This window comes from Rhinopithecus bieti, unplaced genomic scaffold (genome assembly GCF_001698545.2).
Source record: "Rhinopithecus bieti isolate Rb0 unplaced genomic scaffold, ASM169854v2 scaffold_115, whole genome shotgun sequence".
NCBI lineage: Eukaryota > Metazoa > Chordata > Mammalia > Primates > Cercopithecidae > Rhinopithecus > Rhinopithecus bieti.
Window position 1 is genome coordinate 178810 of NW_016803181.1, and position 27280 is coordinate 206089.

Genomic DNA, 27280 nt, shown 5'->3' on the forward strand with positions numbered 1-27280 from the left:
ATTTTTTTAGAAGAAAAACAAGAAACTAAGATGAGACCAGGCATCCCAAATGGCAAACCCAATGTTGAGAGGACATTTATCAGGAATGCCCCTCTGTAGCTTTCTTCCCACTTCCTAATACAGAACTACTTGTACTTCTTAAATGTGGGAATGTCCGTTCATTTACTCATTCAACAAATATTTACCGAGTAGTCCTCCCAAATGAAACTGAACGTATGCTGTTGTCATACATCATGGGATCTTGGGCTTCACATCTTATCTTCCCAGTTTTCCCAGACTGTAGCATGCCAGCTTTAGTCCTTAGTTTCAGGATTTCCCTTTACATCCCGGTCTCTGAATTCCCAGATGCCTTCTCTTTAGCAGAGTACCTGCTTTTTCTATTTGAATCCCTCTGAATCAGTGATTGGCAAGTAGGGAGCTCATTGACTAGGCAATCAAATAATTTCTTAACTTGCCCAGTTAGTAGAAGCCAATCTGTCTGTTCTGGCGCACACACACACACACTCTGCAACTCAGAAGAGAGGAAACAGATGGGTAACAGAGATAAATTCCCTTTGATAGGGCGAGTCCAGCAAGGGAAGGACACCCACGTCTTGCAGATCCCTGGTCTTTCTTACATATATGAGCTCTTCTGGAAGTAGTTAAGGGGGTCAGGCACCATGTGCTCCCCCAGCAAGACCCCAACCTTACCCATAAATCAGTTTCCAATCTAACCCCTCCCTGGGGGTTGAGTTACAAACCTCAGTAACCCCAGGGCAGCCTGCCTGGTAATTCCTATTATTCAGCTGTCAGCTGGTTTTTTAAAAACCGCCCTCTCCAGTGATCCAGTTACTGGAGTTTTAGAGCCATTTCTTGTCTCAGAGAGAAATCCTATAGCCAGGTGAGACAATGGAGAGGGCTCCTGCCCGCTTTCTACAGGAGCTGGGTTTTCTTTCTGGTTGAGAGCAGCCTCCCCTTAACTCTTTGTATTCCTCCAAGATTGTCAGGGAGGGCCCTCCTCCCTATCAGCCTCCATGCTGACGCCTTTCTCTGGGGACCCTTCTTCCAGAGCCAGCATCAGTTAGCAGAGGAGAAAACAAATTGAGGCAAGGGACGAGAAGAGAATGAGAGAAAGGAAATTCTCCAAAACAGAGGTTGCTGTGACTGCACTGTGTATTTGCTCCGAGCCCAGTCAAAAGCTCAGGGTTCATCTGTTCCCAGGGCGTTGCTATTGGTCAGGGGGCTCAGAGCCCAGATCTGCAGCGCAGCAGGTCCTGATACTGCTGAGTCCATGCTGTGCTAAAAGGGGGAAAAGGGCATAGAGGGAGGAGTCTGCTTTAACAGTGATGAGAGGTGGGGGTGAGGCTCCTGACCTCCCTGACCCCTTTATCCCTGACAGTCCTTCTCTGGTCCCTCTAGCTCAGAAGGCTGGGCCCCTTGCTGCTTGACCTTACAGACTGAGAGCGCAGGAGGCAAAGCCACAGGTGTCTTTCAGAACCAGCCTGAGGGAGCAGGCTGTGAAGACCTGGGAGAGAGGTCTTAAAATAAATATCACTGGTGATGTGACCCTCCCCATATCTTGCAAACTGCCATACCCACTGAGATACCCCTTTCTGTTCCTCAGTCCCATTCTGTCACAATGACGATTTTCTGAAACCTTTGTAGGGTCACAGACCACTTTATGAAAGTGTTACAAGCTATGGATCCACCGCACTCACAAAAATGTTTGTGTGTACCCACAAACACAGTTTAACCAGTTTCAGGGGCTTATAAACCCTAAAGCTCAGGACCCTGATGAGCCTGGTGAGTACATAGATCCCATGTCAATATCCCATTCTTGGCTGGGTGCGGTAGCTCATGCCTATAATCACAGCACTTTAGGAGGCCGAGGTGGGAGGAGTGCTGGAGGCCAGGAGTTCAAGACCAGCCCGGGCAACATAGTGAGACCCTGTCTCTACAAAATAAAATTTTAAAACTTGCTGGCTGTGGTGGTACACACCTGCAGTCCCAGCTACTTGGGAGGCTGAGGTGGGAGGATCACTTGAGCGTGGGAGGATCACTTGAGCCTGGAAGATTGAGGCTGCAATAAGCTGTGATTGCACCACCACACTGCAGCCTGGGAAACGGAGCAAGACCCTGTCTCAAAACAAACAAAAATAACCCATTCTCTCAGCTTCTTTGCCTTGTGGACCCAATTTTACCATGCAGGGCTGTGATGAAGCAGACAGAGCTTTAGCATCTCAGATGGGTCAGGAGAGCTACGATGGCCCCAGCCCTCAGGGCCTGTGCTGTCCCAGAGGGCAGATTCAGAGCTGCTGTGTCCTTTAGTTCCACTCTTGAACCTAAGGAATGCTCAGGGGCACCAGTGGCCAGCCTGAGACACTGGCCTGATAGGAAAGCAAATGAGAAGAGAAGGATGGAAGGAAGGAGTGGAAGGAAGTCGGTGCATTGGAAACCACGGAGGGCTCCCAGTACCTTTCACAGAGGCTGAGTTTGGTTTCCGCATCTCCCTACCTGTAGCAGGAGGGTAAGGTCACTCTGACCAGCTCAGACATGCACTTTTGGCCAGGCCTCTGGGTAAAATAATATACCTCCTTTTGGCTTAGCGCCTCTTGCCGGACATCTATCAATTTCTGGGGGACTGTGCTACTGGCCAACCTTGACTCCCCACTCTTTCCCTTTTCCCTCTTCTCTGTCCTTTGGAGACAGTATTTTTCTATTCTAGCAACCACAGCCCTCAATATGGCTGGTTCATTCTCTTCCAGGTGCCTTGTGAGGGAGCAAAGGAAAGAATGGATGGGGAAAAGGTACAACGAGACTGCAGGCTCTATTGGGCTGAAGGTCCCAGCTCCACTGACCTTAAATCTGAGTTTACAACTCAGAGAGCAGCTCAGTGGTCAGAGCACAGCTGAGCCCTACAGCCCCTGGTGGGTCAGGATTGTTGCAGGAGTGGCTCCCTCTCACTGCTTTACTGGACTCATCATTTTATCTTTCCTAAAACTCAGGCTTGGTCAAGTCGCTAATCTCCAATAAAATCTTTGCTGCCTCTCCTTTATAAAATACAGATTCTTCAGTCTGGCATTCCAGGGACACCTCTGTAATCTGACCTGAATCTACCTGCCCATGCCCACTGTTCCTAAATCTCAGTGTGCACCCAATGATCCAGTCACCAAGCCTCCCTCTGCTCCCTGCACAGGCAAGCTCTCCAACTCTGCACTTCAGTCTGCTACCCTTACGCCTGGGCTATTCTTTTTTGTTTTGTTTTGTTTTGTTTTGAGATGGAGTCTCATTGTCGCCCAGGCTGGAGTGCGGTGGCCCTATCTCGGCCCACGGCATCCTTCGCCTCCTGGGTTCAAGCAATTCTCCTGTCTCAGCCTCCCAAGTAGCTGGGATTACAGGCATGCGCCACCATGCCTGGCTGATTTTTGTATTTTTAGTAGAGACAGGGTTTCACCGTGTTGGCCAGGCTGGTCTCCAACTGCTGAGTTCAAGCGAACCACCCGCCTTGCCTCGGCCTCCCAGTTGGGACTACAGGCGTGAGCCACGTGCATCTGGTTTTCCTTACTGAAAAATATTTCCCATTCAATTTAAAAGCTGTCTCCCTGAGGCCTTCTCCAGCCTTTGTATTCTGAATTTTTCTGCATTCCTCAATAGTCATTATCCTTGGAAAGGATACAATTCCTATGACTTTTCACTATTTTCAGGGCTACCTCTCCTAGTAGACTGTAAGCTCCTTGAGGGCAGACGCCAGGTTTCTGGCACTCAGCCCAGTATCTGGCACAGAGTAGGTGCTCGGTAAATGTCTGTGAAGTAGCCCACAGATTCCCTTGCGCGGTCTGCAGGACATGCTGCTCAATCTGTAAATACTGCCATATGCGAGATACGTGTCAACCGCTCAAGCAGCCCCTGCCTTCTTGAGCGCTCCTCTTCTCAACCAGGTCCTTATTTTGCCAGTGCCCACCACGCCCAGTCAAGAAGAGGACCTAAGGGTTCCTCTGGATGTGTTTGTTTCAAACACACCTTCAGCTTTGGGGCTGCAGTTTTCTTCTGACCCGCTCGGCAGGCGGGAGGGAGCTTTCCCCTGAGGCTGGGATCCCATAGGGACCCGCACCCTGCACCCTGCACCCACTGGACGCATTAGCCTCATCAAAAAACTCCCCGCCTCCTTCCCCCCTCCCTTTCTGGACGCGCAGCAATTATTCTGCCCATTCCCGTGAAAAAGAAGACAAAAGTTACTTTGGCGCCCCCTCTCCGACACCTAATAGAGGATTCAGGGACTCTCTGGCGCTTCCAGAGCCTGTATTAGGGACAGAATCCGCGCTGGCGACGGCGCTCCAACTGCGCTTCTGGCGACGGTCGGAATTTTGCTCGGTCCCTTGCAATGTTTCCAAGGGAAGGTTCGTACATTCGTGACCGTCCCTGGCAGCTGCCCAGCCCGGGACTTGGCGCTTCACTCGCCATTGGCCAGTCCTCGGCATGACGCGCAGGGGGGCGGAGCCTCATCAGCTGTTTGCGGGATGCCCCGAGCGAGCGTATTTTGGAAACAATACCGCACCGTGCGGAGTGGCCTCCTCCCGCCCCGGCCCGCGTCCGCTGTCGCCGCCGCCCCTGCCTGCGCCTCCCGCCTCCTGCCGCAGCCCGGTGAGCGCCCGGGTGGCGGCCGGGGTCCGGGCGGAGTTGGATCGCAGCTCCCTGAGGAAGTGGGGAGCAGAGTCGCGCTGCGCATGGGGGCCCGGGAAGGGTTTGGGCTGCGGGCGTCTAGGGTGACCATGAAGAACTGGGGCCCTGGGGTGAGAGAACGGCGTGCAGAACCCACAGCTGGGTGCGCTGCTCCAAGAGGGAACTTGGGGGTAGCATTTGGGACTCGAAGGAGTTGGGTCCAGGTAGGCAGGGGAACCTGGGGTGCACTACTGAGCAGACCTGGGCGCCCGAGAACGGCCCAGCCTCTAGGTCTGACTTTGGGGTAGACCAGGAATTGTGGGGCATCCCGCCTCCCTGCGGAGTCTGAAGGCTTCTCTCCTTAACAGCTGGGCTTTTTCCCTCCTTCCCAATCGAGTCTGGGCGTCAAGCCCCCGAGTGCTCGTCACGCTGGACCCTGGCGCGGAGCCCTGGCATCACGACTCAGAGGCTGAGACTCTCTCCTGGAGTCACCCAGGTCTGGGTGTGTGTGTGTGTGTGTGTGTGTGTGTGTGTTCCTAGTCACTGTCGAGGCTCTGGGTGTCTGGCTATTGCCTTCTCCTAAGAGGAGGAGTCTAAGTTCAGCATCCCTCTTCCAGCCCTTAGGGGCTGGGATGGCAGCAGCGGGGCTTGAGTTCCTTTGCTAGGAATAAAGCATTCCCTGGCCCTGTTCTCAGTTAGTACCCTCCTCCCGCCACTCTGGACATCACCTGTTAAGCTCAGGAGAAAAGGGAGGAAAGGGTTTCTTCACCCTCTCTTAGTTTACCCTTGACCTTGCCCAGCACCCTTCCAGAGGCGCCCACCTACAAGCAAGCCACCTCCAGTTTGTGGAGCCTGAGAGGGGTCCCCGGGGCTTGCAGAGCCACACCTTCTGGCTGCACCTCCCCCACTGTCCAGTCCAGGCAAGGGTTGAACTTTGGGGCTTTGCTGGGAGGGGGAGGGGAAGGTGATAGGCTTCAAAGGAAAAACCAAGACAATGACCCCTGCTTGTGATTGGCTTTGAGGGCCCCTTCTTAGGTCAGGATTGCCAGCCTGAGAAGAGGAGGCTGGAGAGCTGGAGAGGAGCCCCTGCCAGGTGACTGGCAGGACAGTACTTGGTCCTTTCATCAGGAAATTTTGTTTCCTGTTGTTAATAAGCTGGAGTGCACCTCCTACCCCCCTCCCCATACACACACACACACACACACACACACACACACACACACGGGAAACTGTCCAAAGAACAACACGTGGCTGCTTGCCATCCTAGCAGGCATCTCTTCACTCTCTAGGGAAGAGGGCAGAGACAGGACCATAGACAGCTCAGGAACAGGGATGGGATGGGACGAAGGGTGGGCCCAAGCAAGCACCTCACAGAGAACTTGCGTTTGGCAAAGGCAGGATTCTCAATTGAACTGAGATTGTTTTAGCTACTTCCCCAATCCATAGACCATTTGGCATATTCTTCAACGGCAAGAGACTGGGGGACAGAACCCCCAGGAATCTCCAACTGAGTCTGACAAGAATGAAATTCATCGCTTTATCCCTAGCTGTTCAGTTGGTGGCTGCTTCTGGCTGCTGCTGCAGAGGCCCTAAGGGGTTCCTGGCATGTGAAGGGAGCTGGGTTGGAAGCTTAAGATGCTGAGTAGCTCCAAGCTCAGACTTCCAAGAGCCATCAGGTGGAGCAAGAGGAACTTCTTTATCACCAAGAAACTCATATCAATAACCTCAGTAGTATAGGCAGTGAGTGAGGTCATAGGGAGAGGGCTGAATTTCACTTCCTTCTGTAAGACCAGTTGTACCAGTCCCAGGTTCAGAGCTGGCAGGAGCGGGAGGCTGTGGAAACAAGGATTTGAAATTGTGGAGACTAGTGAGGAGACTTAGTTGGGAGAGGCTGAACCTACTCTCCAGGCCAATCTTTGGTGGCCAGACAGCTCACCTCTGCTCAAAGAGAGCTGAGATGGCAGCTGCAATGACTAGCTTGGGTCTTTATCCCCTCTCCCAGGACACACTCTTACCACACTGCAGAGCCTGTTTGTTGTGTTGTGCAAGCAAGGGGTGGAGATTAGAGTAGATGGGCAGCAGGGCGGGGCTTAGAGGTTTGGAGGGAACCTGGCTGCCCTGGGATTGCTGGCTTTTGTTTTTTCTGCTGAGCCTGGAGCTCAGCTCAGACTGAGATAAGAGTTTCCTTGGGACAATGACTGTGTGTGTGTGTGTGTGTGTGTGTGTGTGGTAAGCACTATATGTGTAGCCCGTCACAGCACCCTTGACAGCAACTTAACAGAGGCTAGTCTTCTTTATATTTTCCCAGGTACCCTGCCTGCATATAGCTGCTGATTCTACTCTTGCTATTGCTCACAACCCTCAGAGTCAAACTTTGTGCCCAGCCTAGGTCAGAAAACATGATCGGGAAAAAGGGTGGTTCCAGGCGGGCCCAGGGAAGAGGTGTGGAGAGCCCCTGAACAGGTAGGCGGCCCACACTTTGGGAGTGAGTGTCACCCTTGGCAGTGCTTTATTACCAGGATTGTATGTCATCAGTATGTGGCCCGGCCACCTCAAATAAGAAGGGGGAACACGGAAGAAAGATGGGAAGGGGAGTCGCTCCAGGTGTGGCGCTGGTGGGGCAGCAGCCCACATGCCTGCGTTGCCCCCTCACAGGAGAGATGGAGCCATCTCGGTGTGTGGAGGAGCTGGAGGATGATGTGTTCCAGCCGGAGGACGGGGAGCCGGGGGCCCAACCTGGGAGCTCGCTCTCTGCCGATCTGTTTGCCCAGAGCCTACTTGACTGCCCCCTCAGCCGACTTCAGCTCTTCCCTCTCACCCACTGCTGTGGCCCTGGCCTTCGACCCACCAGCCAGGAAGACAAGGCTACCCAGACCCTCGGCCCAGCCTCCCCCAGCCAAGGTGTTATGCTGCCTTGTGGGGTAACTGAGGAACCCCAGCGACTGTTTTATGGTGAGTGCTGTCAGCCTCAAGACTCCTCCCACAGACACTGGGGGAAAAGAGGGGCTTTCCCTCCCCACACCTGCCCTTTGCCGTTTCCTTCCCCAAAGTGATCGGAGGCGCTGTTGATTCCTTGACTTCCACCTGCTGCCTCTCGGCTTGTTACTGCTCCTCACCTGTACCTCAGGCCCCCCAGAGGGCAAATTGTCCCCTCCTGGAGGGATCCTTGTGTCCATGGTATCTCCTTTTACTTCCTGTGCCCCTTGAGTGGCCTGGCCTTTAGTGTCCTAGCAGTGACTTGCCTACTATAAAGTGGCTCCTCTTGCGCTGGAGAAGGCTGGGGGATCTGTGACTGGCTGTTGACAGTGAAGGGGAAAAACCCAGCCGGTTCTGGGAGGGAGGGTTCCCAAAGGCAGAAGGTGGCCCCCAGTTGTCACTTGGGACTTTCCGTGCGTGAAAGGGAAACTGGAGAAAGAGGGTGGGCCTGCCTGGGCCCAATGCCAGCAGAGGGGATGCTTCCAAGGCTAAGACAAGACCCCTTCATTTATGGGCTTATAAATAGTTTGTTTTGTGAGAAATATGCCCTCCTCTGGCAAAAGGGCAGGTTAGACGGTCTGTTTTCTTCTATTAGCACTGCAGCTTATGGAGGGAGGGTAAAGGCTAGGAGGCTGGCTTACTGTGTCTGACGAGCAGATTGAGGAGACACTGCAGTCACTCCCAGAGGGAACTGCCCCTTAGGCAGTTCTGGCAAAGCAGTTCTGGCGGGAGTCTGAGAAGTTGGATGAGGCGGGCAGGCAGGGAAGAGGGAAAGGAGCGGGGAGGCCGGCGGACTGGCGCCCCTAGCGGTGGCTCTAACGCGTGCACTCGGTGAGTGTGGAGCGCTGGTCTAGAGGTCTTGCCTGGGGCTGTCTCCAGAGAGGAACTTGGCAGCTCTGTGCGTCTCAGGAGTTTTCCCTCCCTCGTTTTTGTGCTGCTGCCCAGGAGCTTCGGGAGACTAGCCTTTCTCTACTTCACTAAAAAAGTGAAGACACTTTTTGACTTTTTCTTTCTCTGCCCCAACCCAGAAACTGGAGAGCTACCTCCAGTGCTTTTCCAGAGAAGAGCTTCAACCTGCTACTACGTGAATAACCAACTGTGGTTAAGGGTGGCTTGATAAATAAGGACGGAAGGGGTCATGTTCGCCTGCACACATTACCACCTGCCCTTTGTCATGGCACTGTCGGTGAATGGAGAAGCGAAGGGAAGGCTGGGGCCACTCTCTCTGTTCCCACTTCTGTTCCGCAACTTCTGTGCACTTGGGCAGCAGGCTGTCCAAGCCTGGCAGAGTGCCCTGATAGAGGCAGGCCAGTTCCTATCCTTTCTCATATGAGGATTTACCCTCAGCCTCCGGTCTTGGCCAGGTCAGGCAGGCGTGGGGAGGCCAGAGCAGTTGTGGAGAATGCTGAGATGTGGGTCCTCTATCTTTGCAGGCAATGCTGGCTACCGGCTTCCTCTCCCTGCCAGTTTCCCGGCAGTCTTGCCCATCGGGGAGCAGCCCCCCGAAGGGCAGTGGCAACATCGAGCAGAGGTACAGATTGCCCGAAAGCTTCAGTGCATTGCAGACCAGTTCCACCGGCTTCATGTGCAGCAAGTAGGCACGGGGGTTTTAGGGGAGGAGGGTTGAGTCTGCTGGGGCTTGGGGGCCAGGGCCTGCCTGTCTCCTCTTGTCAGCAACTCTGTCTCTGCCAGACCTCAAAGATATGGTCCCAGAGTTTTGGTTATTGCGGTTCCCATGGGCAGGACGGGCCCAACTGGATGAGCATCTTGCCCTCATCTCTGAGCTCCACATTGGTGAACTGCCCACTCTCAACTCATGTTCCATAAGAGCCCTCTGGGGAGAGGCTACGGTCCCTCCCTGGGAATAGGATGGCTTTCTGCAGCCCTGCTTGACAGCCTATCTCTTCTTATGGCTGTGGCTCGGGGGTTGCCCCTCACAGACCTAACAGGAAGATTTTCAGGGTGCTGCAGTGAAACTGGGCAGTTGGGGGGTGCCTGGCTAAGGTACAGTGGGAAACGGGTAACCAGGCCAAGGGATGGGGCCTGAGTGGGGGAAAGTGGTGGAACCGGTTGAAACCTGACACTTTCCAGCTGGGGAGGCCGCTCCTCACTGTCTCTGTCTGGGAACCAGGGTCTGGGACTCCAGAGAGTGTACCTCGGAGAGGCTCCCCAGACCGGCGGCCAGCCGGGCGCTCAGCCGGCAGCCTGGCACCAGCCCCGCCAGGGCGGAGCATCGCGTGTCAGCCGAGCATGTGGCAGAGTCCATCAACAAAGGCGGCGGCTGGCAGGCTCGTGCTGGAGGAGCCCTCTGTGCCATGGACTGGAGGCTGCCCTCCCTGCTCCAGCAGCCGCTGTCTGGGCTGGGCCCCCAGGCACTTAACCCTTCCTCTTCAGGCTGGCTTTCTGGATGGCTGCCAAGGCTGGGAGAGGAGCCTGAGGCTGCATCCGTGCTGGTACAGCCACAGCTGAAGCACAGGCATGCCACCTGGAAGCGAACACATTCTGTACTTCTGGGACTGTGTCCCCAGCCCAGCTGGCTCTGTATGTGTGTGTGTGTGTCTGACTGTCAGGAAATCAAGGGAATACATAGCTTGACCATGACTGGGCAGACTCTGAGGTGAGATGGGTAGCTGCAGGTGGCTGGAGGAGAGCTATTGGTAATAGTAGGTTGACTTAAGTATCAAACCATTGCCAGTGCCAGGGGAAGAGGAATTGACCTTGGGTTTCCTAAGAACAGGCCATTGCAGGTTAGATATGGTTAGTGCCCTCTGCCAAGGAGTTCTGAGGACAGTCTGGGGCTCGGCCTGGGCCTGGTAAGTCCTCCCGGTCCCTTAGTTATCAGGACAGGAGGGTGGCCCTATGCTTAGATAATAGACTTACGCTCCAGTTCTTATTCTCTCCTTTGATTATTTGGTGGAAACTTGGCTTAGAGTTTCCCCTTCAGTCCATGTGTGGACTCACTCTGATTCTTGTTTTCAGTTTCTTGGCCTCCTTCCTGCCCATTCACTCCACCCTGGTTGTACAGGCCTATGGCTGAGCCCAGCTCACAGCTTCCAGTTCTGGTACTGGAGAGGATGGGAGGACACAGTGGCTGTGGCTCTCCTAGACTCATCTAGAGGGCTACGTGGAGGACAGCTTGCTTCATTTGCAATAATCTGATCTCTCTCACCAGTTATTTCCCAGAATATTCCTCCATCCACTGGTGAGCCTCTGTAGGCTTGGGAACAGGCTGAGAGCCCTCCCTGGCACAGGACTAGGATACAGTCCTGGGGACCCTCCTAACTTGGTCCTGAACAGGAGGAGAAGGAGGCCCTTCTCCCAAGGTCTGGCCCTGCTTTTTTTTTTTTTTTTTTTTTTTTGAGGCAGAATTTGGCTCTTTCGCCCAGGCTGGAGTAAAGTGGCATGATCTCGGCTCACTGCAACCTCCACCACCCTGGTTCAAGCGATTCTCCTGCCTCAGCCTCCCGAGTAGCTGGGATGATAGGCGCCCACCACCACACACAGCTAATTTTTGTACTTTTAGTGAAGATGGGATTTTGCCATGTCAGCCAGGCTGGTCTCGAACTCCTGACCTCAGATGATCCACCTGTCTCGGCCTCTCGAAGTGCTGGGACTACAGGCATGAGCCACTGTGCCCAGCCTTGCCCTGCTTTTTGCTGGTCAGCATCACTTCTCCCAGTTCAGAGCTGCCTCTTTGAGGGCACAGGTTAGTTTTAGACAAGGTGCTGTGCTTTTAGCCAGAGCCATCCAAGCTAGGGAGAAGGAGAACTGGAGGAGAGCTTCATGAGAGTCTCCTCTGCCTCACACTTCACTCCACACTGGCTCCCAAGTTCCCTATAGCCCTACTCTCCTGCTAGCTACCTACTTCTTACTTACTTACTACTTACTTCTTACTTCTATACCCCTACCCTCCTGCCAGCTACCTACTTCTTCTTACTTCTTTCTTCTTACTTACCTACTCTTCTTACTTACTTACTTACTTATACCCCTACCCTTCTTGCCAGCTACCTACTTCTTCATCTTACTTACTTCTTACTTGCTACCTACTTCTTTACTTACTTGAGTAAAACTACAATTCATTGCAAGGGTAGGAGGCTGGCCAGTGAGCCCTTTCTAGCTCAAAGAGCTGATTTTCCCAAATTTTCCAGTACAAAGAGCCAGGCTTTTTGTCTTCTCCTTGAGCAATTCTCCCCAGAGTCTTCTTGCGTTTAACCCCCTCCTCCCCACTGACCCTGCTTATAGACCTTCACCAGGAACTCATCCTGCAGGAAGGGCTAGTGCTGGGTGAGGGGGCTTCAGGCAGGTGGGACACTGGTACTCCTGGAATGTTTCAGTGGCTGCTTTTAAGAAGTGAGTCATTTTCTAAACTTGATTCTTATATAAACTACAGTCTAAGATTTCTTATCTAGAAAGTACTGTTGTCACTCCTCCATTCTTATCCTTTATCTTCTTTCCCTATTCTCTCATTTTTGCAGGCAGAGAAACTGAGGCAGTGGGAAGGAGGTTGCTTAGGATTTAGTTTCTAGGCTTTGGGTTCAGAGTCAGAAAGTCCAGGTTTGAATACCAGCTTTGCCACCTACTAGTTTTCGGGAAGTCACTTGACTTCACTGAACCTATTTCCTCTTCTATGAATTAGTGCTAATACCACAGAATTTTACTGTGATAATTAAGTGAGAAAATACCTATGAGAGTTCGGGACACCTAGTAGATCTTCTTTAATGCCATGCCTGTTTCCTTCTTTGTGTTGGTGATCCTGATCACCCCCCATGTTTGTTCTTGTTGGTTCACAATTCATTTCCCACTCCACCTGGCAGGGGACTCCCTGAGTAGAGCTGCTTCCCCTGAACTTCCCTCCACCTGCCTGGTCCAGAGGAATTAGTGTCCAGACTGATCATTTGTGGACGTTGGCCTTATCGATTTCTCTTCAGGGAATGACAGTCGTTCCCCGTCATTACGGGCTGGATTGAGAGAGCCAAGAGAGGCAACCCAATAGGCGGATGGGGCTTGAGGAGGCCTGACCACCACCTTTCCCCTACATCTGGGATAGTGTCCTGGGGCCAGACAGTGGCCACTGGTCCATAGTTCTGTGGAGAGTGTGAACTCCCCCTTTTTGTCCCTGGTTATAGACCTGAGTTATTTGGTTTTTTTGCATCAGAACGATCTTCTCCCTTGGAGGATGGAGCAGAGGGAGGGGACGTGATGATGCTATAAAATGGAATTATGGCCAATTGAGTGTATCAACCTGGCTCCAGATGCAACAGGTTCCAAATTTCCCTCGGTGTCATTTTACGCGAGCCATCTGCACTTTCAGCACATTTCCCGAGAGCCTTGCTAGGTGGAAGACTAGCCTGGTTACCCAAGTTATCAGTTCTGGGTGGCTCTTCCAGATCCACAGGCAAAAAACTGGAGGCGGAAGATCAGAGTCAGCAGGGTGCTCCGCCTCAGCTCTTTGTGTCTCCAAAGCAGCAAGAGAGTTGGAGGCAGAGTGGGTGGAGGTAAAAGCCTTTCCGAACCTCATTGCACATCCCACCTTCCTTCGGCCGGGGCAGGAGTGAAGGTTCCCCTGTTTGCTCCTCTGTGAGCTGACAAACTGTGGCAAGGGCCCCCGATGGTCTGCTGATAATGGCTTATCTTGAGGGTGGTGCTGTGTTGCTTCTGTGTCCAGCTTCTGTGCGAAAGAGTGTGGTACAGATGTTCTTCCTCCCTGAGCCCCTGGGCTGCCCTGGTCAGAAGGTCTGAACCCCAGCTGTCCTGTATTTGTGCCAGGGCCTCCTTCAGCATGAGCCTAAGGAGGGGCAGGAAGTGGTATCCCCTCCCCTTGGGAGAGTCTCTTCTATCGCAGTGGCCCATCATGATATTTGTGGGGGTATTTCTGGGCAATGTTAAGAAGCCAAGAATCCTCAAAAACAGTAGTTACTGTAGACAGTCGAGTGAGTAAAGCTACAGGAGGGTTGGAATTCTTCATGTTGGAAATGGCTTTTTCACTTGGATCAGGAGTGGCTCCATTCAGAAAAGCCGGGTTTGGAAATTCCCTGAATAGTAATTAGATTTTTTGGCAAATGAAATCTGAGAAAACTTTCAGCCATTCGTTTGAAACCATCTTTAGCTGTAATATCACAGAAATGATCCTAGACTTGTAGGCAGATCTGTGTTCAAATCCCAGCTCTGCCACTTATAAGTTGTGTGTCCGTGGGCAAATCATTTAATCTCTCCAAGCCTTAGTTTCTAACACTTACCTTGCAGAGTTGATGTGAAAGGCCTTTAGGAGTTGTGATACAAGTAACTGTTAAGTCAGGGACAGTTGAGTACTTTTAGAAATATGTTAAAATATGACTTTAGGATTTTGTTTGTACCTGACTTTGTAATTTGGAGAGCTCTTTTGGAAGTTGTACCCAAGTTGGTGTTTGCATGGTTTATTAACTAGCAGCTTCTCTGCCTAGCAGACTGGATCCTTTGTTCAGGGAGCCCCTGACTGCTTCCTGACACTGGGATTCTCTCGTTATTAGTGAGTGGTTTTCTGGAACTCAAGCTGGCTAACTAGGCTGCTCAGGGTCTAGATGGGACAGCCCCGGGCAGGGGCCCCAGAGGTTTGCTATAGAGTTAGAAGGGTCCCTAGGAAGCCAGCCTCTGTCCCAGGAGTGGGAGGCCCACCTAGGACAGTGCCAGGGGAAGAATGAGGCTGGGGGAGGGCCTGTGGAGAGCCAGAGTGCGTGAGAGCCAGCGCCAGGGCTGGGGGCCCTGTGTTTGCTCTGTGGCTGGCTCTGTTTATATCGCTCGCTATATTTAGCTTCTGAGTCATCAGCGTGGCAGACTAGAGGCTGAGTTCCCCACACACTCTGCACCTGACTGCTCTCTCTTCCAGGAGAAGGGCCTCGTAGTTCCGGAGAGTTCATCCCCTCCCCACCAAGGCAGGCCATGGGATGGAAATTGGCTTTTTTTTTTTTTTTTTGGAAAGTGGGTGATGGGAGGAGGGGACTAAGGGAGACACAAAGAAAGAAGGTTAAAGAAAAATGTCTGGTCTGCCTTTTGATCCGTATCTGGCAGCCAAGAGGTCATGTTCCATGACCAGAGCACAATTAGTCCGTGTGTGAAGGAGACGGTTCCAACCTTCCTCCTTGCCTGGTTTGCCTTGACCTGGTCCTGGACAGGACATGAACAGTCAGCTGAAAAGACCCCAGGCTGAGAGTCAGAACCTGGGGTTATTTTGCATATAGCATAATAAACACAACAGGGTTGTCCCCCCAACCCCCTCCCTCTCCCTTCTTTAACCAGGGCACACACCGTCATGCCCTCCTGAGCTCTGCAGAAGTTGCCCAGTAGTTTGATGGAGCTGTTCTCAGCTTGAGGGAAACTAAGGGTCTCGGTAGTTCCTCCCTCCAGGCTGTGGAGGTGCAAAACAAGGGTCTGGGGACATGGATGGTACAGCACAGCTCTGTCCCCCACCCGTACCCCTCAACCCCCAGTGGCTGGAGCCAGTGTCTTCCAGTTGTGTTAGAGGAAGCCTTGCCATCTTCCACTGAGAACTGGCTGGCTTCAGACTGCTCTTGTCCTTAGAGAATCTATGGGCGCGGCCATGGTGGCTTCACCGTCCTGTTAACACTACTGGCTGGGCTGAGGAAGTTCTCGGCAAGGAGCCTTTTTTTCCTTTTCCATTTTGCCACATTGCTTGTTCCTCGGGCCTCTGGGTCAGAAGCAGTCTGAGGCAGTGGGCCCACTGGTCCCAAGGGTTGCCCTCTGGGTTTCAGAATCCTTGGCTTAGCCTGGCAGCCTAGAATCCTGAGCCCCAAGGCCTGTGGCTGTGGTGGCCAGTGTCAAAGCAGAAGTCAGGGATCTCCGAGGGGCTTCGTGAGTCCACCGGGATGACGGTGCTCCCCAGGCAGGCCCTGTTGCACAGCATGTTGAGAGAAGTGCTCTGCAAAGCCAGTGGGTCCTAGGTTTTCCTTGTGCTCCCCAGGGAAGAAGGAGCCTGCTCATTGCTGCCCCCAAGTCCAGTGCTTTATGTATATTTTTCTCATGTCATCACCACAGCAACCTTGTACTTTTAGATGCCATTGTCCCTGTGTTATAGGAAACTGAGGCTCAGAGAAGTGAGGTAACATGCTTAAGTCACACTATAGTTTGCTAAGCTAGGCGCCACACAGATTTGATGGATTCTGGAACCATGGTCCAACCGCCCTATACCTGCTACCCAGCAATCACATTCCAGAAAACAACGGTACAAGGGAGGACGCATTTGCTGCCTCGACCCGCTCTGCCTCATGTGATACTTAGCTCTGTGTTCTTGCCCTTCTCCCCATTATATTGTAAAACAATTGAGAACCAAGTTTATATTTTAGTCATCTTTGTATCCACATAGCTCTTAGCTCAGTTGGGTGCTTGGTAGCTCAGTTGGGTGCTTGGTAGCTCAGTTGGTGCTTGGTAGCTCAGTTAGGTGCTTGGTGGCTCAGTTAGGTGCTTGGTAGCTCAGCTGGGTGCTTGGTAGCTCAGTTAGGTGCTTGGTAGCTCAGCTGGGTGCTTGGTAGCTCAGTTGGGTGCTTGGTAGCTCAGCTGGGTACTTGGTAGCTCAGTTAGGTGCTTGGTAGCTCAATTAGGTGCTTGGTGGCTCAGTTGGGTGCTTGATTAAAATGTGCTGATTTCAACAGAAAACATCTTCCTAGCTTCTTTCAAGTGCAATTTTCCAAAAGTCTCTCTTATCTCAATGTTCCTGTTCTCAACTGCAAGGATCTTTCCTTCAGCCCTGGCCTGAGTAGGTTTAGAGAATGACAGGGAAAAGGGAAGAGGGAGGAAAACTTCACATCGTAGACTGTGTACCTTCCCCTAGAGTATAGACAATTCTGCATTTTGAAGAGATTGAGTGTGCTTTCAGATCATGGTCTGAAGTTATAATTTCAGACCAGTTTTAGCTTTATTTCTGTTTGATCTTCAGTTAGCTCTGCCTCTGAAAGGTTTATTTTTTTCTGGTCCACAGCATCCTTACTAAATAGTTAATGATCTGGAAACAATGTCTTTAAATATACTAGGGGAGCAGATCAGTGGTGGTTTAGCTTTGAAAAGGTAATACTATTTTCATAATGTGAATAAACACACCGCAAAATTTTAGTGAAGGAACACAGCTTTGGAGTCAGAAGTCAGAGCCTCAGATAACACCCCTCCCAACTAACTTGGGATGACTTTTCTGAGCCATTGTGTCGGTCGCTCTAGAATGGGTTGATAATGCCTGCTCTTCCTATTGTGAGGATCACATGAGAAGAAAGGAAAGTGCTCTGTTCTATATCTCAGATATTATAAGTTGCTCTCTGTTTGGTAAATTTGCATTTTGTGAGGTAGGTTCTTTTAGAGCTGCACACAGCTTGGCTTGGCTTCTTCCTCTGATACTTTGGGGTGAATTAGCTCTAGTTGGAGCATCTGGAACACTGTGACACACAAAGCCCCCAGAGGGCGTGCATTGGATCTGAAAGGGGGAGAGGCAGAGGGAGATTCTTATCCAGGGAGCGTAGGGAACATGCTTTGTGCTTAGGGCAGAGGCTGTGTGGGATGAAACAGAGTTTGATTTATGTAGTCCAACCTTGTCAGACACCACAGCCAGCTCTTTAGAGGGAAAAAAAAAGGAGGCCTTTTACTAGTTGGACCTCTCCCCAGGTGAGAGGCTGATACTATCACGTAAAGTACATCTTTAGACCTGGCCAGACATCAGTTGTTCCTGGCCTCAGACAAGTGGGTTATCTTTCAGGGCTGACTCCTCTGTAGTCGGTCCAGCGTGCCCTTGTTGAGTGCCTACTGTATGCCTTCCACGTTCCCCATTATACAGGATGAGCAACTGTGCATTCAGGCATAGGGTGTTGCACACAGTAGGGATTGAAACATTTGTCAGCTGACTGCCTTCATCCCCTGACCATGGGAAGAAAATGAGACTGGGCCAAAGAAGGCGCACGGGGCTCTGACGCCTGGTTGCGCTCTCTTCACTGAAGACAACACTGTGATCTACCATGTTAGGACGCCTGCCCTGGGGGCGTTGTCCTCTGTTCGTTCCCTCCATGCCTTGGCCCTGGCTTCTAAATCATGTGAGTCTGAGGGCTCTAGGGTGAGCTTCTGCTCCCCTGTATCCCAGCCCCCACCCTTGGGTCACCCCGACTGTGTATTCTGGGAAGCCCCATTCTGTGAGGGGTGCCCTAGCTGAGTCTAGGAGAACAGGCCTGGTTCTGCAGGTCTGCCCTTGTTGATCTCAGATTGTGCACCGGGTGCTGTGCCAGGTGCCTGAGGGGCAGAGGCCAAGTGCGCTCATTCCTGGTTCTCCTTCCTTGTCCCCTTCTCCTCCATACCCTCTTGTGGAAGGACCCACCTTCTCTGGTGTTTTGGTGTCTTTGTGTTCTTTGTCCTGTTCGGTGAAGGCCGACTTCCTTCCTCCTCACCGTTTCTCCCACTGGCCTCCCTTCAAGCCCTCCTTTTTCTTTCCTTTCTAGTCAGGCCCTTTTGTTAAACTTTTAGGCAAGATTTTATTTATTGTTGTATTTTGTAATCAGGGCATTCTTTGATTCTCTTGGTTTCCTCGTGGAAAAGGGTCTTGTGAAGGCTGCCCTGAGGCAGGAGAAGGCCAAAGGGAGCCTGTGTGGTATCTGCTTGTAGTCAAGAGACGGCTCCTGGGCCCATGGGTGGTTCCCAGGCCCTACACCCGGCTGACAGAATTCAGTTGTTGGAACTCTGAGTTATAATCCTGAAGGCAGTTGTGGATGACAAACTCCTTAGGGTTGGAGAGCACCTCTGTGGTTTCCAAAAGGCTGCGGCCTGGCTGCCACAGAACCACCTGGGCAGGATTGACCTTTGGCTTGGCCAATGGATAAGACATTACTTTGGTGGGAAGAGATCGAAAGGCACTGGACAGAACACCAACATGTGAAGTGTTTTCTTCTAGGCTGTTGGATCATGAGTGACTTTATTTCCTCCTCTGTAATGTTTTGTATTTTCCAATATTTCTACAATTAACATGTATTGCTTGTATGATTAAAATATACAATAAATGATTTCTGATCTCTAAAATGTCACCCAGGGAGCTTGTTCAGTACACAGATTCCTGGGACCCTTCCATGAAATTCTGACCCGGTGGGTCTGGGAGAGGCCTGGAGACTCTGTACTTACGACAGCACCTCAGCTGGCTTAGTGACACAGTTGGGTTTATAAACCGTTGATCTAGTACAATACCTGCATTTTCCTTATAAGCCAAGAGGGAACTCATGAGCAGGTTGATGGGAGATCCACCCGTAAAGCCAGGTCCTCTGATTCTTGGTCCCTGGGGATCCATACACCATAGAGCCTTCCTTGCCAATTCATGAGCCCTAAGGACTGTCACACACACAGAGGCATGGAAACTAGATCCTTCCCAAGGGCCGGCCCATGTACCCTGCTTCCTGTGCCTAGGCCTGCCTGGGTCCCCTGCGGGACCTCAGTCTTCCTGTCTGAAAGCACTCTCTGGCCCACAGCTGCTTCTCAGTCTCCCAACACTCCCAGATGATGGAGTCTGTGCCTCATCTTCAGAGATCTCAAGTTGCCCAGGCAGTAGATGGCCTCCATTAGTGGAATTTGGGAGAAACTGAAACATACAGAGATGGGAATCGCCCCAACCCCAAATCATAGAATTCTCACCTGCTTTCCTTGGCCACTGAGCTGTTTGGAGATGATTTAGTGAAGGGGAGGCTAGAGGGTCTGCTTTGTATAAAGAAAGGTAGTGGCACTCTGAGCACAGTGATAACGGGAAGGGACATCGCTCTAGGGCCATATGGTCTAGGTTCAGTCCAGTCCCTGCCACTTAAACTACCTGTGTGGTAGCTAAGTAGTGGGCATGATAATGTGCCTCAAAATCACCTGGGGAATCTTCTGATGCGGGGTCTGTGTTTCCAGGCAGCTCTCTGATGATGCCGAGGCTGCTAGTCCATGCACCACCCTTTGAGAAGCAAGGATGCAGAACACACAGAACAGAGCCTGGCTCCTCCCCACCCCCCGCTGCTGCCCTACCCCACGTTACTATTATGGTGATGATTGTTCTTGCCACCAGTCTTCTCAGACAAGCACCTGAGGAGCTCTGGAATTCCAGCAGACTGGCCTCTCCAGGGATGAGTCTGCCCCTGGATTCGCCTCTTGTTCGGCCACATGACCTCTGCACCTGTCTCAGGCAGCAGCTGGGGCGGGGAGGAGAGGGGGTCTTTGGCCCAGCTGCTGCAGGCCCGAGGCCTCGGGTTTGCAGCTGAGTCCATTTTCACGCTGTTTTACTCTAACCAGATTTTGTTAAGCCGGGTGTGTTTCCTCTTTTTACTCATCTTTGTTTACAAAACACGAGGAAGCCATCCATCTCCCCACCCGCTGTCTGCCAGGCCTCTTCTGTGGCACGCCCGATTTCCCTTCCCCTCCAAGCAGGAGCTGTGCCTCCAGTTTGCTGGCTTGTTTTCCAGGCTCTTCCACGGGGGAAGGAGGAATGCTGTTGCCATGGACGGGGGCATTCTGTGTTCATCTGGGTTGTCAGGCCTGAGGCCAGCTGCCTGGATGCCTCTCTTTTTGTGGCCTAGGGCAGCATGAAGGGGAAGCCAGCAACCTGCATGGTGGCCCTGGGAAAGGTCAGGGAGGCCGGGGCTGGACGGAACCTGGAAGCTCTGGGAGTCCAGGCAACCTGGGTCCCCTTTCCAGCTGTGCCACTGGCTTCTTCTCTCCTCTACCCATCTGACCGGAGTAGTTGCCTGGTGGGGGCTGGTGCTGTGGTTGAAGACAGTTTAAGAGAGGGCTCCAGCTCCCCCGGACACCTCATGTAAACTTGCTTGCTGACGGGGCCACCAAAGTAATCCAAGTCCAGCCCGTGCTGGCTCCTTTCTGCACACTAGGTTTTTATTCCCCTGTCCACTGAGAGCCCTGTGGAGAGGCCCCCGCCCAGTCCTCCTGCCCTGGCAGACAAAGAGAGAACAAAGACCGCCTCTTCCAGCACCCCTTAGTTTCTCCTCCCCCCTCTGCCACCCCGCCCGGGCCTCCCCTGGGAAATGGTACCTGCGTGGGCAGGGCACCAGCCCCAATCTGCTGAGCCACTGACCCTTGAACTTTGCCCCTAGCTTCCCAGCCTGACAGTAGGACCTGGGATAACCTCCAGAGCATAGTATATATTCTTTGTTTTTGTTTTGTTTTCAAGTATGTTCTTGCTTAACGTTTAATTGGCTCCAGTCAGTAGGAGAGCGCTCCAAGAGGGATTATTTATGGCTTACTGTCAAGAGCATCTATAAAAAGGGCAGCACCGAGTGGAGATGCTGGAGAGGGAGAGCGGGCGGGCGCACAAGAGTGTGTGTGTGTGTGTGAGAGAGAGAGTTTGTGTGTGTGCGTGTTTGCACTGGATGAAATCAGATTTTTGCTGCCTCAGCAGTGTGGTTTAAATTGAAGATTAACCCTTTGACCTTCACAGTGTCAAATCACTTGCAGATGGAGGCCCCCTCTTCCCCCTTGTTCTCTATGTTACTTTGGAGTCGGGGGGGAGAGAGGGGGGCACTTCTTCTCTTTCTGAAGCCAGTTTGTTGTTCACGCAGCTGAGGTTTGAGGGGCTCGGGAGCCAATCTGATTAAAAGCAGCACTTGGCTAACTCTGGAAAATCCTGCAAGCAGGGGAAAAAGCTTAATCCTCTTGTGCATAGTGCATATAGAGCCTAGTCTTTTCTTTTTAATGTTAAAACTGCAATTGTTTTTGGAGAACTCTACTATCTCCTCCACATGGCAGTGTCTCTTTCGCCTCCCCCCCCCGCCCGCTGTGAGCTGTACTGATAGGATTAAAGTGCCAGCCGTGAGACTTGGAGATCTTAACTTTTATTGGAAATGAGAGGGAGTCGTCTAAGGTTGTGTTTGGGAGTTATGTTGGCCTTTTTTTTTCTCCCTTCAGCACCAGCAGAACCGAAATCGCGTGTGGTGGCAGATCCTCCTCTTCCTGCACAACCTTGCTTTGAATGGAGAAGAGAATAGGAACGGGGCGGGCCCTAGGTGAGGCTGGGCTGCCCTCTTCACATGGGGCACCAGGAACACCGTCAGGAAGGACATCGGGCAGGACTGACACTGTGTCTTGTGAAGTTGTTTTTTTGTTGTTATTTTGCGTTTTAATTTTTTTACATTTCTCCCTGTGTGTACATACAACATACTCAAGTGGGACCTTCTTTCTCTGTCAGGCCCTTGACCTGGAATGGGGGCCGTTGTCAAACACTGTTGAAGGGGAGGCTGATGTGTCTGTGATGGTGAGAATTCCCAAGGCCTCTGACAAGTAGATTCTTCGACTGAGGAATCTACCGGTTGTCGAAGATGATCCGTTAGTGATGTTCTCTGGGAAGTGGACTGTGGTTTTTCCAGAGGAACTCAGTTAAGAAATCGAGTGGATTCGAATCCCAGTTCCACCAAACTTATGAGCCTTCCACTGTGGATGGGGACCATGATCCTGATGGGCACATTGCTTTAACCCAGCAGGGCCTGGGCCAGGGGCTTTCCACTTGAGGACAGCGGCTTCACTAGGCTGGCCGGCCAGCTCCACATCTGTCTGGGTTCTCACTTGCCCCAGCCAGTACCTGCTCCAAGGGCTCAAGGATTCCTGGCCAGCTCCTGTCAGACCTCAGGGAGGGCTGGGTTTCTCTAAGGACCCCTCAAACATGTCGCAGAATGAACCAGACTTCTGACTAGGCCTCAAAACTGACTTGGTCCCCCTTGGAGGCCCCAGGATTGGTCCTGAGGCACAGAGCCACTGCCACCACTGGCGGCCTGGGACCAGCTGGGTGTCAGCCACGGATGAGCTGAATAGTCGGTCGGCGTGCTGCTGCTGGCAGCCTGTGCCTTTGCTGGCTCTTCTTTCAAAAGAACCCACTGACAGACCGCATTCCACCCCCAGCATCAGCACCGAGGGACATCGGGGCAGGTCTGCAGTGCGGCTGGAAAATGTGGTGGCCGCTCCACCGTAAGGATCAGCCCTAGAGGACCCCAGACCCTTTGGTTTCCTTGGAAACAACATACCTCTTCTCCCTCATCCCCAATCATTTTTCACACCTAGTGGGATACGGAAGAAGCCAGGACAGTGGCTTTGCCAGCTGAGAAGTGACTTTTAGAGTCACACATAATGATTAGAATGGGGAACCGTCAAAGCTGGGTACACACTTCCTGTCTTCCTCCAGCTTCCAGCTAGGCCGGAAGGGCCTGCTCTGGAAGCAGCAGGATCACAGCTGCCTCTGCATGTCTTCCCTTCTCTCCCTGCTGCGGCACTTATGGAGAGGATCTAAAGCAGCCAGTGTGGCAGCTCCAATAGCAGGCGCAGGGAATCTGTTAACCAGACGCTGGAAACTAAATTATAACTTTTGCATATGTGAGAAAAGACAGCATTGGTGCTAACAGTGAAGTAAGGCCCAAAGAAAAGACGGCTTCCCTGGACAAAGAAGACCTCAGGGCTACCCAAGGAAATAGGAAGAGTCCAGAGTAGACTCTCAAATCTGAACAAGCCCAAGCTCTTCCAGTTCTGAAGAGAGGAGGTCTTCAGTACTATTGAAGGAGACATTGATCTTCTGGATGTACAGTTGTGCAGGTTGTTCACTGCACAAGGGCACCTGCAGAGAGAGCTAATGGAGGCTGGAATTCAGCTTGTGTTCTGCTCACTAAGCTGTGTGCCCTGGTGTGGGGCTACTTCTCCCAAGAAGAAGGGGTGCCTTTCCTAATTTGCACAAAGGTGCCGTATGGGCTCACAGCACCCTGGAGGAGAAGGGCCTCAAACTGTGCGTGTAAGCCTTTGTTTTGTTCTGCTCAGATATCCTGGAGATATTACCTCTTCTTGGTCAGAATTCTATTCTCAGGGTGTGTACCATGATTTGTCTGCTAAGAAGACGGGTTCCTGCTATGCAGAGAAGGAGCCGGGGACCAGCGTGAGGACTGGCTCGGGGACGCACTGACCATTGTGAAATTCAGCCTTCCCTGTGGGTCTCCATACCATTTTATGATGTGTATGGGACATATGTTGTTCTCCCCTGTCTGAATCAAGGTGGTGACAGGCAGGCTGCTGCCGTATGCTTCAGTGGCACACACCAAAAAACCGGGGTTATTTACAGCAGCCACTGTTCACTCCTCTTGGCAGACTCTCCACCTGAGCTCAGTGAGAGAGAAAATGATTTAGATCTTGGTGCTAAGGCAAGGCCATCAGCTTCAGAGACCTTGCTGGGCCCAGGCTGGGTGCCCCGTGGCCTGAGAACTGAGCCCAGACTTTGACAAACCCACCTCAACATCAAGCCTGGGGCAGGTGGAAGGTGGTCTGACTGCACTGTCTCCATATCATGCAAAGCCAGGAACTGTCTTAAGTGAGCCAGGGCAAAATTTACACCCCCACTTTTCCCTCTCCCTTCTTCCCCACCAAAAAAAAAAAAAAAAAAACCCAGGAGGTAGCTGGCGGAGTAGCTGTCAGGAAGGAGAAACGTTCTTTCTGGCTGGTTGTTTTTAATTGGCTTAGTGATCTAGACTGGCCCCTTCCTCCTCTGCCTGTTGAATTGGCCTAAACATTCCTCAAGTCTAGCCTCAGGAGACCTGCCCCTCCCCCCCACCTCCACCCCCTCAGACTCCATCCTTCACCCCCAGGAGCCTGGCTGTCTCTAGCGAGGGGTGGAGAATCAGATTTAGAGGGAGGGAGAGTCTGACCTGGATCCTGACCTGTAACCAGCTGAAGACGGTGGAGGCTTTGTGGCTTGCTGAGGGTGGGGGTTGGGAGAGGGCCTGGAAAGCTCCCTCCTGGTGGAAGAAATGCCTGGGAGGAAGGGAAGCCTGATATTCAGGGTCAAAACAGTCCTACTAATTCACAGCCCCAAAGCAGGGGTTTCTAGAAGTTGGTCGACAGATCTGGTGAGGGAACTCCCCAGGCCAGACGTGGGACTCCTGCAGTGAGGGTGGAGGACTCAGCCTGGACTCATCCTGGCCTGTTTCAAAGTCTGGGCCACTGGAGCGCTGCTCCCTGGCAGCCTCCTCTTGCTCAGTCCGAGGTGGAAAAAGATCACCTCCCAGTGACCTCCCTCAGCCCCCAGGGGAGTAGGTCTGTGTTCAAAGCTATGTGGCAGGCTTGTTTCAAGGGCCCCAGGGGCCCAGCTGACCTGTCTCTGCCCCGGCAGCCCAGCCCCATCCGCAGGTGGCTCCTGCCTGAGGGTTGTTCGGGACAGTTCTGCCAGGGCCTCCCAGGAAGAGTGCTATGGAGCCACTGTGACTGTCCTGGACAGCAAGGAGCACGCTACCCCAGTGAGTACTTCTTTTTGAGGGACTTGATGGGGAGGTGGGGTAGGGAGAAGGGAAGTGGAAGAAGCAGGAAGATTTTGGTCACCATGGCTCTACAGGCCTTCTGCAAATCAGCGCTGGCCTGGCCTGGAGACGGCTCTCTGTGTGAAGGTGAGGACTCTTGGAAGCAGGCCATCCTGGCCAGACACCCTAGCAGGAAGGGGCTCCAGTCACCCTTAGGCAGCCTGAGGGCAGGTGGGGACTCTGAGTCTTGAGGGAATAACGGAGAAAGCTGATCTCATGGCTGCCCAGCCAACCTCCCAGCTGAAGGTGCTCAGAGCCCTGTGCTGGCTCCCAGGCCTGCACTGCCTCTCTCTGTGCAGGTGGCTAGTGTCCCTCCCTGCTCTGGGAGCATTGCTAGCCTTCTACCCTATCCCTGGATCCACGGGGGCTGGCAGGGGGAGACCCAGTGAGAATGTAGCATTTTGTTCATCCCCAGGGTAGCTGCCCTGGGGTCTGGGCACTCTGCCTCTGGGAGAGAGGAAGAAGAAAGGGGCCACATTTTTAAAAAAACTGTACAGAGCCTTTGGCTTTATGTGTTTCTGTTCTTCACATGCATATGTGTGTGTGTGTGTATATCTTCCCCCCATCAATTGGTACAATTTTTAATAAAATCATTTAAAGCAAATCTGGTCTTTTATTTTTCAAGGTATAAAAATGCAAGAAGATCAGTTAGGAAATTAAAGCCTTCTAGCTTTCTCAGCTGCCGGCCTGAGTGACCTGGAGGCTCTCAGCTTTCGTCATGACTTCCCTTGCCCTCCTGGAGTTGAGAAGAGTGATTCCGAGCACACGGTAGGCAGCACAGCAGCGGCCCTATGAGGGGGACAGATGCAGGCTTTGGACCCAGTTCCCTCCTCCTCCAGCTGAATGATCTTGGGCAAGTTATGTCACCTCTCTGAGCCTCCAGTTCCTCCACGTGTGAAATATAACTGTGCCTGCCTTGCCCGATTAAAGGGAATGTGTCGAAAGGGCCTGCCTGCCGCTGGGACTCAGTGATGGAAGGACCGCGGCAGCCCCTCCCGCACACACTCCCTCACCCCTCCGTTCTCTCAGGGTAACCCCTCAGGAGGCAAGCTAGTCGCAGGGGGACTTCCTGGCTTGCATTTCTTTGTGGATTAACAATGTGTCTGATTCAAAGCGGTGATTTAAAAACTCTTGACAGAGTTCTGAAAATCCTTGGGAAAAACTACTCCTGATCCTATCAGCAGTAAGTTGTGAACTGAGGAGCCAACCCGCCCTGCATCTGTTGGGCTCTCCTTGATTTAGGAGGTTGTCAGCTCTCAGATCTAGCCTTGGCCTCCAGTTCCCACCCTCAGAGGGCTGGAGCTTGGTGTGACATTGGATCTTTTGTCCAACCCCTCTGTCTTATGGGTGAGTAAACTGAGGCCCAGAAAGGGGATATAACTTTCTATTTGGATTCTTTAAATAGCTGAGTCAGTCTTGAGGGGGGGCTCACCCCGTCCATCTGTTTCCATTTGGGAATTGCACTGCTCATGCCCAGATCTTCAAGTAAGCCAAGATGTATCTATTTTTAATGCCAAATAACTGCCTCTTCTTCTGTAAAGTATGACACTTCCCACCACTCTGTATTTGGACGGGGAGGTTTATTTTTACTGGAGCGTGGTGTAAGTGGGGCCTGATGCCATGTCCGGATGTTATTCTACATTTCACTTGCTGGGTTGTAGTTGAGTGCATTAAGCAGTTCCTATGAGGTTCACGGAGGATTAGTAGGTGACTGGTGATAGTGATGTCTTTCATGTCATCGAGGCCTACCTTGGGTAAGGCTGCACTGGGTTGCCCAGGCTAGAAATCCCAGAGCTCACCTTTGTTCCCCTTGTTCCCTCCTTTCTCCCTCTGATCCCGCCAGAGGAAGAACAGAGACATTAAAGGCACAGCTGCCCAAGTGTGAACCCAGACTGTGCTGCTCACCAGTTATGTGGCATTGGGAGGCCACATAATCTTTCTGTGCCTCAGTTTCCTCATCTATAAAATGAGATAGTAGTACCTACCCATAGGTTATTGTGAGAATTAAATGTGCAGATATGTGTAAGGTGTTTAGAAGAGTGCTTGGTACATATTAAGTTTTCAATTCATGTTAGCTATTAATATTAATGATATTACTATTTGTGGGCAGTTAGTCAATAAGCTCTGGCCATTCTTACTTGGAAATGTCTCTTGCAGCCTGTGTTCCTTCTTTCTCTGCTGCACTGTCTTAATGTAAGTCCTTTTGCCTGAACAACTGTGGAGCATCTTAACTGTTCTCTCATCAGCCTTGTGCCTTCCACAGCGTGGTCTTCTGTGCTGCCAGGGAAACTTCCTAAATGGCAGACTCAATCTCATCACGCCCACTGGAAAACTTGTCCTGCTGGATCATTCCT

At 52.1% G+C, this 27280-nt stretch overlaps 1 protein-coding gene across 3 annotated transcripts; it reads left to right on the forward strand.

Moving 5' to 3' along the window:
• Positions 1-4500: 4500 nt before the first annotated feature.
• Positions 4501-25530, forward strand: BMF (Bcl2 modifying factor). Of its 3 annotated transcripts, XM_017867963.1 has the most exons (6): positions 4501-4620; positions 5007-5134; positions 6947-7101; positions 7294-7590; positions 9048-9208; positions 21511-25530. In XM_017867963.1, exons 4-6 carry the CDS (start codon positions 7299-7301, stop codon positions 21610-21612), a joined length of 555 nt encoding a protein of 184 aa, XP_017723452.1. In that variant the 5' UTR covers positions 4501-4620; positions 5007-5134; positions 6947-7101; positions 7294-7298; the 3' UTR covers positions 21613-25530. The 3 variants fall into 3 exon arrangements, with proteins under 3 accessions (XP_017723452.1, XP_017723441.1, XP_017723458.1); XM_017867952.1 differs by lacking the exon at positions 6947-7101; XM_017867969.1 differs by lacking the exons at positions 4501-4620; positions 5007-5134 and having other exon boundaries at positions 6005-7101.
• The last annotated feature ends 1750 nt before the right edge of the window (positions 25531-27280 follow it).